The sequence below is a fragment of the Chiloscyllium plagiosum genome, unplaced genomic scaffold (assembly GCF_037043375.1).
Source record: "Chiloscyllium plagiosum isolate Xiang-an unplaced genomic scaffold, Cpla_swu_hap1 HiC_scaffold_22, whole genome shotgun sequence".
NCBI lineage: Eukaryota > Metazoa > Chordata > Chondrichthyes > Orectolobiformes > Hemiscylliidae > Chiloscyllium > Chiloscyllium plagiosum.
The window spans coordinates 57,594,304-57,608,983 of record NW_028270160.1 but is presented as its reverse complement, the minus strand read 5'-3'; the positions used below and the strand labels follow the sequence as shown (position 1 = coordinate 57,608,983).

General features: G+C 50.0%; 1 protein-coding gene across 2 annotated transcripts in view; it reads right to left on the bottom strand.

The window, feature by feature from the left end:
- Positions 1–3,857, bottom strand: part of cabcoco1 (ciliary associated calcium binding coiled-coil 1) — a 134,642-nt gene extending 130,785 nt beyond the window's left edge. For both annotated transcript variants that reach the window (XM_043712316.2, XM_087999112.1), the window contains exon 1: positions 3,738–3,857. In XM_043712316.2, the coding sequence (XP_043568251.2) occupies positions 3,738–3,851 (114 nt within the window). In that variant the 5' untranslated portion in view covers positions 3,852–3,857. The remainder of the gene's footprint in view (positions 1–3,737) is intronic.
- Between the last annotated feature and the right edge of the window lie 10,823 nt (positions 3,858–14,680).

Genomic DNA, 14,680 nt, shown 5'->3' with positions numbered 1-14,680 from the left:
GGTGTGACACGGGGTTGGGGGTGGGGGGGTGGTTGGGGGTGGGGGGTGACGGGGGGTTGGGGGTGACAGGGGTGACGGGTTGGGGGGTGACGGCGTTTTGGGGGGGTGATGGGGTTTGGGGTGGTGACGGGTGTTTGGAGCGGTGACGGGTGTTTGGAGGGGTGACGGGGGTGACTGGGTGGGCGGAGACAGGGTGGGCGGGACAGGGGTTTTGGGGTGACACAGGGCTTGGGGTGGGGGGTGAGATGTGGGGGGTGAGATACGGGGGTTTGGGGGTGGAGGGGTGCCAGGGGGCGACCGAGAGGGGGGTGACGGGGTGAGGGGTGATGGGGGTTTGTGGGGTGGTGACAGGGGTGGAGGGTGACGGGGGTTGGGGGGGTGACGGGGGTTGGGGGGGTGACGGGGGTGGGGTGTGACAGGGTTTGGGGGGGTGACAGGGGTGGGGTGTGACGGGGTTTGGGGGGGTGACCGGGGTTTTGGGGGGGGTGACCGGAGTTTGGATGGGTGACGGGGGTTTGGAGGGGTGACGGGGGTTTGGAGGGGTGACGGGGGTTGGGGGGGTGACGGGGTGGGCGGAGACAGAGGTTTGGGGGGTGACACAGGGCTTGGGGTGGGGGGTGAGATACGGGGATTTGGGGGTGGAGGGGTGCCAGGGGGCGACCGGGAGGGGGGTGACGGGGTGAGGGGTGACGGGGGTTTGTGGGGTGGTGACAGGGGTGGATGGTGATGGGGGTTGGGGGTGTGACGGGGGTTGGGGGTGTGACGGGGTTTGGGGGGGTGACGGGGTTTGGGGGGGTGACGGGGGTTGGGGGGGTGACGGGGGTTGGGGGGGTGACGGGGGTTGGGGGGGTGACGGGGGTTGGGGGGGTTGACGGGGGTTGGGGGGGTTGACGGGGGTTGGGGGGGGTGACGGGGGTTGGGGGGGGTGACGGGGGTTGGGGGGGGTGACGGGGGTTGGGGGGGGTGACGGGGGTTGGGGGGGTGACGGGGGTGGGGGGGTGTGACAGGGGTGGGGGGGTGTGACAGGGGTGGGGGGGGGTGACAGGGGTGGGGGGGGTGACAGGGGTGGGGGGGGTGACAGGGGTGGGGGGGGTGACAGGGGTGGGGGGGGTGACAGGGGTGGGGGGGTGACAGGGGTGGGGGGGTGACAGGGGTGGGGGATGTGATGGGGGTTGGGGGGTGACAGGGTTGGGGGTGTGACACGCGGTTGGGGGTGTGACACGCGGTTGGGGGTGTGACACGCGGTTGGGGGTGGGGGTGACGGGGTGACGGGGGTTGGGGGGATGACTGGGTGGGCGGAGACAGGGTGGGCGGGACAGGGGTTTGGGGGTGACACAGGGCTTGGGGTGGGGGGTGAGATGTGGGGGGTGAGATACGGGGGTTTGGGGGTGGAGGGGTGCCAGGGGGCGACCGGGAGGGGGGTGACGGGGTGAGGGGTGATGGGGGTTTGTGGGGTGGTGACAGGGGTGGAGGGTGATGGGGGTTGGGGGGGTGACGGGAGTTGGGGGGGGTGACGGGGGTGGGGTGTGACGGGGTTTGGGGGGGTGACGGGGGTTGGGGGGGTGACGGGGGTTGGGGGGGTGACGGGGGTTGGGGGGGTGACGGGGGGTGGGGGGGGTGACAGGGGGTGGGGGGGTGACAGGGGGTGGGGGGGTGACAGGGGGTGGGGGGGTGACGGGGGGGGGTGACAGGGGGTGGGGGTGACAGGGGTTGGGTGGTGACAGGGGGTGGGGGTGACAGGGGGTTGGGTGGTGACAGGGGTGGGGGTGACAGGGGTGGGGGTGACGGGGGCTGGGGGGTGACGGGGGCTGGGGGGTGACGGGGGCTGGGGGGTGACGGGGGTTGCGGGGTGACGGGGGTTGCGGGGTGACGGGGTGGGGGGTGACGGGGGTGGGGGGTGACGGGGGTGGGGGGTGACAGGGGTGGGGGGTGACAGGGGTGGGGGGTGACAGGGGTGGGGGGTGACAGGGGTGGGGGATGTGGTGGGGGTTGGGGATGTGATGGGGGTTGGGGGTGGGGGGGTGGTTGGGGGTGGGGGGTGACGGGGGGTTGGGGGTGACAGGGGTGACGGGGTTTTGGGGGGGTGATGGGGTTTGGGGTGGTGACGGGTGTTTGGAGCGGTGACGGGTGTTTGGAGGGGTGACGGGGGTGACGGGGGTGACGGGGGTTGGGGGGATGACTGGGTGGGCGGAGACAGGGTGGGCGGGACAGGGGTTTGGGGGTGACACAGGGCTTGGGGTGGGGGGTGAGATGTGGGGGGTGAGATACGGGGGTTTGGGGGTGGAGGGGTGCCAGGGGGCGACCGGGAGGGGGGTGACGGGGTGAGGGGTGATGGGGGTTTGTGGGGTGGTGACAGGGGTGGAGGGTGATGGGGGTTGGGGGGGTGACGGGAGTTGGGGGGGGTGACGGGGGTGGGGTGTGACGGGGTTTGGGGGGGTGACAGGGGTGGGGTGTGACGGGGTTTGGGGGGGTGACCGGGGTTTGGGGGGGGGGGTGACCGGAGTTTGGATGGGTGACGGGGGTTTGGAAGGGTGACGGGGGTTTGGAGGGGTAACGGGGGTTGGGGGGGTGACGGGGGTTGGGGGGGTGACGGGGTGGGCGGAGACAGGGGTTTGGGGGGTGACACAGGGCTTGGGGTGGGGGGTGAGATACGGGGATTTGGGGGTGGAGGGGTGCCAGGGGGCGACCGGGAGGGGGGTGACGGGGTGAGGGGTGATGGGGGTTTGTGGGGTGGTGACAGGGGTGGATGGTGACGGGGGTTGGGGGTGTGACGGGGGTTGGGGGGGTGACGGGGTTTGGGGGGGTGACGGGGTTTGGGGGGGTGACGGGGGTTGGGGGGGGTGACGGGGGTTGGGGGGGGTGACGGGGGTTGGGGGGGGTGACGGGGGTTGGTGGGGTGACGGGGTTTGGGGGGGTGACGGGGTTTGGGGGGGTGACAGGGGTTGGGGGTGACAGGGGTGGGGGGGGTGACAGGGGTGGGGGGGTGACAGGGGTGGGGGGGTGACAGGGGTGGGGGGGTGACAGGGGTGGGGGGGTGACAGGGGTGGGGGATGTGATGGGGGTTGGGGATGTGATGGGGGTTGGGGATGTGATGGGGGTTGGGGGGTGACAGGGTTGGGGGTGTGACACGCGGTTGGGGGTGTGACACGCGGTTGGGGGTGGGGGGTGACGGGGTAGGGGGTGACGGGGTAGGGGGTGACGGAGTGACAGGGTGGGGGGGTGGGGGGTGATGGGGGTTTGTGGGGTGGTGACAGGGATGGGGGGTGATGGGGGGTGGTGGGGGGTGATAGGAGTGGGGTGTGACAGGGGTTGGGTGTGTGACAGGGGTTGGGGTTGTGACGGGGTTGGGGGTGTGACGGGGTGGGGGGTGTGACGGGGTGGGGGGTGTGACAGGGGTGGGGGTGCGGTGACACGGGGTTGGGGTTGGGGTTGGGGTGGGGGGTGAGATACGGGGGTTTGGGGGTGGTGGGGTGCCAGGGGTTGGGGGTGGGGAGTGATAGGGGTGGGGGGGACAGGGGTTGGGGGGACAGGGGTTGGGGGTGGGGAGTGATAGGGGTGGGGGGGACAGGGGTTGGGAGTGGGGGTGGGGGTGGGGTGGGAGTTGACGGGTTGACTGGGGTTTGTGGGAGTTCACTGGGTTTTTCTTTGGGGGGTAGACGGGGCAGGATCCAGCCGCTTGGTGACGGCTCTCCGGGATAGAGTCCGCCTCCCAGCCCGTAACGCGGGCGCTCACCTACCGCCTGCTTTCCTGAAAGATCTTTGTCGGAGACTTTGTGGGAAGGGTGGTTCTGAGAAGTTGAGCCCTCGACCTGAGAACGGCCTGACCGCGACTTCATACGGGGAGCGATCATGGCGGCGGCGGCCTGGCACCATGGCAACCGGCCGGTCCACAGCGCGCAGGCGCATCGCCCAGTCCAGCCTGCAACAAGAATTACTCACCATCAAAACTTGGCATTCTTTAACCAAATACTTGGTAAATTGTCTTTTGGAGGGAATGCATAATTTGCAGATATAATAAATAAAATGCACGCATTCGATTTATGTTTGAAAACAAAATCAAAATTAAAATCGATTTGTATTCTGAATTACCAAATTTCACAATTTTTATCGATTGCATCTTCAATGTAACATGCATGAGAATTAACATGCATAAAATTAAAATTAAGTTTTGGCTAACAATAAGTGTGAGAAAAAGGAACAGGAGTAGACTGCTCCATCATTAAATAGGAGCATGGCGGATTGGACATCCTTCATGCCCACTTTCCTGCCCTTTCACTAATCCTTGAGTACAAATATAACACACCTACTGGTTCCCCTTTGTTCATTCTTTTTGAGATTTCCTCAATAAAAAAAAATCTATTAAATTAGACACAATTCTCCATTCATTAAGTTATGCAGACTCTGTTTGATTAAGTTATAATCTGATGCCAATATTTTTCTAACAATGAATGTTAGACTATTTGGCCTATAGTGACCCACCTTTTTGCCTTTTTGAATATGTGTCACATTGACAGGTTTCCAATCCTCTGGTACTTATCCAGAATCCATGTATTTTTGGAAAATTATGACCTTTGTATTTACTATCTCTGTAGCCACCCCTTTTAAGATCCGAGGATGCAAGTCATTGGTATCAGGGGACTTATCTGCCTCTACTCCTATTAGTTTGTCGAGAGTCATAGAGATATTCGGCATGGAAACAGACCCTTCGGTCCAACCCGTCCATGCCGACCAGATATCTCAACCCAAACTAGTCCCATCTGCCAGCACCCGGCCCATTTCCCTCCAAACCCTTCCTATTCATATACACATCCAAATGCCTCTTAAATGTTGCAATTGTACCAGCCTCCACCACATCCTCTGGCAGCTCATTCCATACACGTACCACCCTTCGGTCTCTTTTATATCTTTCCCCTCTCACCCTAAACCTATGCCCTCTAGTTCTGGACTCCCCAACCCCAGGGAAATGACTTTGTCTATTTATCCTATCCATGCCCCTCATAATTTTGTAAACCTCTATAAGGTCACCCCTCAGCCTCCGACGCTCCAGGGAAAATAGCCCTGGGCTGTTCAGCCTCTCCCTGTAGCTCAGATCCTCCAACCATGGCAACATCCTTGTAAATCTTTTCCGAACCCTTTCAAGTTTCACAACATCTTTCCGATAGGAAGGACTCCAGAATTGCACGCAATATTCCAACAGTGGCCTAACCAATGTCCTGTACAGCCGCAACATGACCTCCCAACCTCTGTACTCAATACTCTGTCCAATAAAGGAAAGCATACCAAACGCCTTCTTCACTATCCTATCTACCTGTGACTCCACTTTTAAGGAGCTATGAACCTGCACTCCCAGTTCTCTTTGTTCAGCAACACTCCCTAGGACCTTACCATTAAGTGTGTAAGCCCTGCTAAGATTTGCTTTCCCAAAATGCAGCACATCGCATTGATCTGAATTAAACTCCATCTGCCACTTCTCAGCCCATTGGCCCATCTGGTCCGGATCCTATTGTAACCTGAGGTAACCCTTTTCACTGTCCACTACACCTCCAATTTTGGTGTCATCTGCAAACTTACTAACTGTACCTCTAATGCTCACATCCAAATCATTTATGTAAATGACAAAAAGTAGAAGGCCCAGCACTGATCCTTGTGGCACTCCACTGGTCACAGGCCTCCAGTCTGAAAAACAACCCTCCACCACCACCCTCTGTCTTCTACCTTTGAGCCAGTTCTGTATCCAAATGGTTAGTTCTCCCTGTATTCTGTGAGATCTAACCTTGCTAATCAGTCTCCCATGGGGAACCTTGTCGAACGCCTTACTGAAGTCCATATAGATCACATCTACTGCTCTGCCTTCATCAATTTTCTTTGTTACTTCTTCAAAAAACTCAATCAAGTTTGTGAGACATGATTTCCCACGCACAAAGCCATGTTGACTGTCCCGAATCAGTCATTGCCTTTCCAAATACATGTAAATTCCCTCCAACAACTTGCCCACCACCAAGGTCAGGCTCAGTGGTCTATAGTTCCCTGGCTTGTCTTTACCGCCCTTCTTAAACAGTGGCACCACGTTTGCCAACCTCCAGTCTTCCAGCACCTCAGCTGTGACTTTCGATGATACAAACATCTCAGCAAGAAGTCCAGCAATCACTTCTCTAGCTTCCCACAGAGTTCTCAGGTACACCTGATCAGGTCCTGGGGATTTATCCACCTTTAACCATTTCAAGATTCCACTTAAATCCTCTCCCATATTCTCGAATAATAGTGGGATATTCAATGTTCACTATAAAGACTGATGCAAAATATCTATTTAACCCCTCTGCCATTTATGAATTCGAACAACCGTACCTCCCGCTCTCCCTCAATATTGTACTAGATACTGAGCATCAATTTAGGTCTCGAGTGGGATTCAAAGATCAGAATACAACCACCAAGCCATAACCATACAGTGACAACCTAAAAACTTTTACTAACTGTGGCAATACTGTCACTTTAAAAAGATTATTTTGTCCTGGGTTTTTTTTTGAAGAGAGCTTGTAAAATCAGACGTGTTGAACTGGCTTCTGTAAATGGCTTAAGTAAATAACTTAAGAGACCTTTAGGTTTTTTTTAAACAGTTGGAATAATGGAAGTTCTCACAGACTAGTCTTTCTAGGTTTGTTTTAGCTGTAGCAGTCAGAGTTGTTTGGGGTTCCAAGAGGTTGGAAGCTTCAGTAAATGATTCCTAGCTGGTATTTTCTCTGAAATCTTGATGTTGTTTCCTCCTGGATTGAAGAACTGCATAAATGACCTGGAGGAGGGGTTAGAAGGTTGGGTGAGCAAGTTTGCGGATGATACGAAAATCGGAGGAGTTGTAGACAGTGAGGAAGGATGTGGCAGGTTACAGCGGGATATAGATAAGCTACAGAACTGGGCAGAAATGTGGCAATTGGAGTTCAATGTAGCTAAGTGTGAGGTGATTCACTTTGGTAAGAGTAACAAAAAGATGGGGTACTGGGCTAATGGTCGGATACTTGGTAGTGTGGATGAGCAGAGGGATCTTGGTGTCCATGAAGGTTGCCACCCAGGTAAATAGTGCATTGAAGAAGGCATATGGCGTACTGCTTTTATTGGTAGAGGAATTGAGTTCCGGAGTTCTGAGGTCATGTTGCAGTTGTATAAGACTCTGGTGCGGCCACATCTGGAGTATTGTGTGCAGTTTTGGTCGCCATACTATAGGAAGGATGTGGAGGCACTGGGACGGGTGCAGAGGAGGTTTACCAGGATGTTGCCTGGTATGGTAGGAAGATCGTATGAGGCACTTGGGGTTGTTTTCATTGGAGAAAAGAAGGTTTAGGGGTGATTTGATAGAGGTGTACAAGATGATTAGGGGTTTAGATAGGGTTGACAGTGAGAATCTTTTTCCACGTATGGAGTCAGCTATTACAAGGGGGCATAGCTTTAAATTAAGGGGGGGTAGGTATAGGACAGATGTTAGGGGTAGGTTCTTTACTCAGCGAGTCGTGAGTTCATGGAATGCTCTGCCAGTAGCAGTGATGGACTCTCCCTCATTATGGGCATTTAAGCGGGAATTGGATAGGCATATGGAGGATAGTGGGCTAGTGTAGGTTAGGTGGGCTTGGATCGGCGCAACATCGAGGGCCGAAGGGCCTGTACTGCGCTGTATTGTTCTATGTTCTATGTTCTATGTAACAATTTGTACCTGAATATGCCTTTTTGCCAAGGGGTGTGTTTATGGGATGTTACTACATTGGAGAAAGTGAGGACTGCAAAGAGTCAGAGTCAAAAGGTGTGGTACTGGAAAAGCATAGCAAGTCAGGCAGCATCTGAGGAGCAGGAGAGTTGATGTTTTCTTTATAAGCCCTTCAACAGGAGTGTGGAAGGGGAAGGGGACTGAGAGATAAATGGGGCAGGGAGCTGGAGGAAAGGTAGTGGGAAGGCAATTGGTAGATGCAGGTGGGAGGTAATTGTAATAGGTTCTTTGGGAGGGTGGGATGGATAGATGGGAAGGAAGATGGACAGGTAGGACAGGTCAAGAGGATGGTACTGAGTTGGAGGGTTGAATCTGGAATGAGGTGGGGTTGGGGAGATTTGGAAACTGGTGAAGACAATGTTGATGCCATGTGGTTCCAGGGTCCCGCGGCAGATCATGAGGCTTCTTCCTCCAGTTGACAGGTGGCTTTGATTTGGCTGTACAGGACACTCTGGATTTATATGTCCTTGGGGGAGTGTAAAGGGGATTTGAAGTAGTTGGTCACAGGGCAGTGGGGCTGTTTGGTGCATGCTGACCAGGGATATTCCCTGATCCGCTCTGCGAGTGGGTGTCCTGTCTCCCCTATGTACAGGAGACCACATCAATAGCAATGGATGCAGTAGATGAGGAGGGTGGATGTGCAGGAAACAGTTAATTAGTAATAGGTACTGTATCTATTATTTGGTTAAGTTTTCCAAAAGTTGTTATTCTAAATTCTTCTTTCTACTGTTTGTATTTTGACTATAGTGTTTAAATAAATTGTGTTCTGCTTAATGTTGAGTAGTTTGACCAGTCACAACACACCTGGAACATGCTCTTCACTCCTACCTTTAAAATAAGAAAAGGTTAGGGTCTTGGCTACCTTCTTAAAATATTTTGATGGGGTCTGATCTGGTTAATAACACTAACACATTCAGAATATCCTATAATCTCAGTAATGTTGGATATAACAATGGTACGATACAATAATACAATAACTTTTTTTCTTGAGGCAAAAGCATTACTGTATCTAAAACAGTGATATATCGATACCACGAGGAATTGTTTCTTTCCAACAATTTTACATTTTTGCTAATCATTTGAAATCATAAATTGCAGCATAGTGATTCACCCATTATCTCCATAATTAAATCCTGATTCTTATCTTATTGACTTAATTTTTTTCAGTTGTTTAAATTATATTTTGGTGCATTGAAAAAGTGTTGGAGCTGTAAGTTACAAACCTTCAAATGGAGAAACTACCCTTCTTTCCTAAATATGCTTCCAATTTACACTATTTTTCTAATTACTGCAATGAATCCCTCCATAGAAACCAAGGCTGTAGCTTCTTCAATTTGTTTTACATTTATATGTTTGAAACATTTATTCCATGATCAAAGTTATTCTAAATCTGATTGAAAACATGTGGATTCACATCACTGATTATCTAAACATAATGACAACTTTTTAAAAAGGGAATATTCAGTAAAATATTGCAGATGTTCACATTACTCTTGGAATGCAAACTTATCTCATTTTCCAAGTTTCAACTTTCAGAAGTTTGAAAAGAATATCTGGTTAAAATGATTCCAACTCATTAGTGTTAGCTGCACAAGCATTTTGAAATGAAGCACTATCGATATTCCCATACATTTTATTGTTCATCTGCTGACATTAAATAATTTAAGGTCAAGTCTAAAACTTGAAACGAGTTGTAGAGGGAGAGAGACTGTCGCAAGATGGATGGCTGCACCTTAAAAATGTTAGGTATTTTATTGATTGACAAAGGTGATTGGGTTGTCCCAGGCTGACCAACTTAACTTAGTCAGTCGTGCCTCTTTCAAAGCATCACAAATATGAGTGGTCCAATCACAAAAAAAAGGATCCCAAAACAAGTACCATTGACACAAAAAGATAGCATGCTAATTAAATTTTGAAAATGATTATTGATGTCTAAAAGACACCTTATATCCTGAAAACAAAAATGCTGGAGATCACAGCAGGTTAGATAGCATCCATGGGGAGAGAGCAAGCTAACAGATCAAGTCTCCATCAGCCCTATGATCTGTTGTTCCCATAGCTGTGGAAGGCACCAAATTAAGTCCTTGGCACTGCATTACCCCTCACCAGGAACAATAAAGCTGGAACGAATATCTGCACTGGAAGGTTAACTAGAGTTCTTGGGAAAGGTATAAACTAATTTAGCTGAAGAAGGGTACCAAGATGAAAGGGTACCAAGATGAAAGGGTACCACGATGAAAGGGTACCAAGATGAAGCATTGGATGGAATATACTTGATAAAGAAAGCACTGAGAGAGATAACAGCATTAGAATGAAATGTTGTTTAAAAATGGAAAAGGTTAGACATTAAGTGGGATGATGGAATGGTGGGCAGACATGAGGATGTGAAGTGCATCTGTGAAAATACCCAGAGCATAATAACTAAAGTTTTTTGCATTTCAGGCACAAATGGAGACATTTGGGATTATGGTATACTGAAACAGCAGGAACCGTTCTAGACCAGGGAAAGGATATGAATCTCAGAAATGTTACTACAAAGAAGAAGGCTATTCAGCCCACCTGACTCTTCAAATAAACATTATCACTTACAGCCAAACTCCTGCTTTCTCCCTCCATACCTTTGCATATTGTTTCTATCCGAAATAATTATCCAATACGCTTTTGGGGCCTTCATTAAACAACTTGATATTTAATATTCCCGGCTACAATGATTTCAAGAAAGACATGGAAAGACAAATTAAAGAAAGAAAGACTTGCATTTATGTAGCAAGTCTGTAAATATTGTTACAGATTACAAAGTACTGTTTGAAGTGTACTTTAGTTGTAGAGGATAGGGCAGCCAGTGTATCATTCCATCAGTATCACAGAGAGATTATTTGGTATTAATCACCATTTAAATTCGTTGTGCAACTGGAGTTATAGAGTCCAACCAATCCATGTGGTGCAGGGGTAGCCGAAAGCTTGACTTCAAGTCCCACTTTAGAACATGATGACCAATGATGATACATTCATAATGCAGCCATAAAGGATGATTATGAATTTGTAAGTCCTTCCAAAATACCTCAATAACAGGCAGTTAGAATGGAGAGACTCCAGGTGAGCCATGCAATAGAAAATAAATGGAAGGCTCTACCATTATTATTCATAGTTCTGGACCATAACATGCATGTAAATGTGTATGTTGCTACATAACCTGTAGTCCCTAGGGATTTTGGTAATAGTTGTCTGGATAGCCAGTGTGAATCAGAAACATTTAAGCACTTGTCCAAGTTCACTGAATACTCTTTACAGGTCTTCCCAGTCATTGGCACATTATCCAGATAAATGATGACTTGGGGTAGACCTTGCAAAATGTTCTCCATCGTCTGCTGGAAAATGGCATCTGCTGATGACACCCCAAAAGGCAGTCTTGTATATTGATGGAAGCCCTTATGGGTATTGATTGTAGCATATTTCAAGGGATCCTCATCTAATCACAACTGCAGATACTCATGACTCACGTCCAACCTTGTGAAGATCAGCTCTCCCTCCAGCTTTACATATAAGTCCTTTATATGAGCGATTTGGTATTTAACCATCTATGAAAAACGATTTACCATTTGTTTAAAATCCCCACAAAGGCAAACTTACCCATCAAGGCTTCACATTCGGTAAAACTGGTGGTGCTCATTCCGCAAACTGTACTGGTTTCATGATTCCTTCACTTTTCAGGCTCCTGATTTCTGCTTCTACTTTTGTATACAAGGCAAACGGCAGTGGGCAGACCTTCCCAAATGGTGGAATTGCTTCTTGATCAACATGCAAGGTGGCCTTGGCCCCTTTGATAGTCCCTAGACCTTAGTGAAAAACTTCCAGGTATTTAGAACAAAGACAAGCCCTATGCATACAATCGATCTGCTCAGATGAGGAGGAATGTGACAGACACCTGGAAATACTCAGGGATGCCCTCACAAGAACGGGGTATGATGCCCAACTCATCGACCGCCAGTTTCGACGTGCCACAGCAAGGAACTGCAACCGACTGGGCACCCTTCATTGTTCAGTATTTCCTAGGAGCTGAAAAACTACGCCATGTTCTTCGTGACCCGCAACACATTATCAGTGAGGATGAGCACCTCACCAAGACCTTCCCCACACCTCCACTACTTGCCTTTAAACAACCACCAAACCTCAAACAGACCGTTGTTCGTAGCAAGCTGCCCAGCTCTCAGGACAACTCCATACAACCCTGTCACGGTAGGCGCTACAAGACGTGTCAGAGTGTGGACATAGATACCTCCATTACGTGTGGGGACACCTCCCACCTTGTACATGGCAGGTACTCATGTGACTCAGCCAACATTGTCTATCTTATACGTTGCAGGCAAGGATGCCGGGAGGCATGGTACATTGGGGAAACCGAGCAAAGGCTACGACAACGGATGAATAGGCACCGCACAACAATCGACAGACAGGAGTGTTCCCTCCCAGTTGTGGAACACTTCAGTGGGCCAGGACATTCGACCTCAGACCTTCAGGTGACCATCCTCCAAGGTAGACTTCAGGACAGGCAGCAGAGAAAAGTGGCCGAGCAGAAGCTGATAGCTAAGTTCGGTACCCATAGAGAGGGCCTCAACAAAGACCTTGTGTTCATGTCACATTACAGGTGACCACCATTGCACTATACACACACACAGATACTCCTACACACACACACTCTCACACACACACACAGGCACTCCTATACACACGGACACACATATACACAGACACGCACACAGACACCCACACACACCCTTACAGACACACACACTCCCACACTCACACATGCACCCCCTCACAGACTTAAGACACTCTGCACTCACTACACACACACACATACACTTTCTCACACTCACAACCCCCAACCCAGACAGACAGACACACACAGACAGACAAAGACCCACATGCACACATATATTTTGTGGGGTGAATTTGTACTTGCAGGGTTACATTGTACTTTGCTCAAAAACTGCATAAATTTATGTAAAACTCCGCGATCTCACTTTTTAGATTAGAATCATAGCATAGACAGAGAACACAGGGGGCCAGCACCTTCAACATATTGTCTAGCTATCACCATTTTTAACAGCTAACCCAAGAATGCAACTTTTTAAAAAAGAGGTTTTGTGATTTACACATGAAAGAAGTGAAACTATCACGGTATTCTAACAGATGAAAGGCTTAACAGACAATCATTTTTCAATGTATAATTTCAGTTACATCACACTGTAACTTTTTGCTATAAATTCTGTGTGTTAGATTAAGCCCTCCACTATCACCTGATGAAGGAGCGACGCTCAGAAAGCTATTGTGCTTCCAATTAAACCTGTTGGACTATAACCTGGTGTTGTGTGTGTGTGATTTTTAACTTTGTACACCCCAGTCCAACACCGGCATCTCCAAATCAGAACCGCAGGTAGACTTTCCAGGGTGTGCCACTCACCTGATTACTAGCCTATGAGTTCTCTTAGGTAAAAACAATGACTGCAGATGCTGGAAACCAGATTCTGGATTAGTGGTGCTGGAAGAGCACAGCAGTTCAGGCAGCATCCAAGGAGCAGTAAAATCAACGTTTCGGGCAAAAGCCCTTCAACCGAAACGTCGATTTTACTGCTCCTCGGATGCTGCCTGAACTGCTGGGCTCTTCCAGCACCACTAATCCAGAATATGAGTTCTCTTACTCAATTCAGACCGATTGGGATTCTTTTGCTGTCTCGAGTCCACATACCAGCTGCAACTACAGTGGCCTGCTGGCACGGATCCTTCAGAAAATTCTAACCGTTTGGCCATGGCTTGACTTTGTTTTGGGTTTTGCTGTGGGCTGACCTAGAGTCCCTCTGTTCAGGATATGTCCTGAGTGAGGCTATGCAATTCCCCAAACTCACTTGGACAGACAAGGCTGTCTATTTCCATTGGAATATCCTGTAATTCAAAAGGTTCATTTGCCACATTTTCTAATGACAAAGCCAGTCGTAGAATCTGACGTCCAGTTGGGTTTCAGCTAGTAGGTGGCTTTTGCATGGTCACATCATTAATCCCAGTCTTGTCACCACTGAAATAATTCCATGATGGCCAGTACCCCATCACCAAGTGATACACAATGCATATTAAATGACACTGACCCAGCTAGCACAGAACCAGCTCTAGAGTAAGCAGAACCCCTGATGCTCCAGTGTATATCTGTCAGCCAAGGCTCCCTGATTGGACAGGTTAACAGCCCCAGTCAGGAAACTCATATTCTATGAGATCCACCTGGCTGACCTCATTCCAATCACTACAATTTCCAAATATGATTGTTTTATTCATTGAACTTTTCCTCTGGCACGGGAGGAGAAGTTGGTGCATGCAGGGATGGCTTCAGCACCCTTGCCATCCTCCTGGTGGAAGTCCTGGCACTGAGGGTTGGAGCTGCTTTTGGAAACAGCTGCAAATAAGAGGCAGTTAGAGATAATTACGAAGATACTCAACTGGATAAAGGCTGAGTTGAAAAGGGATCTACCCAGATGCATTGGATAGAGAATGTCAGGTAAACAGTAAGTTAAAAAGGAAATCTTTCAGTGGGAGAGAAATTCATAATATCATAAGGCCATAAGACACAGGAGCAGAAATTAGGTCATTTGGTCCATGGATTCTGCTCTGCCATTCAATCATGGCTGTTAGGTTTTTCAACCCCATTTTCTCGCTCTTTCCTCATAACCTTTGATTCCCTTGACAATCAAGAACTTATCTATCTCTGTTTTAAATATACCCAATGACCTGGCCTCCACAATGAATTCCATAGATTCCCTACTCACTGGTTGAAGAAGTTTCTCCTTACCTCCATTCTCAAGGGTCTTCCCTTTTCTCTAAAGCTGTGCCTTCGGGTCCTCATCTCTCCTGCCAATGGAAACATCTTCCCAACACTCACTC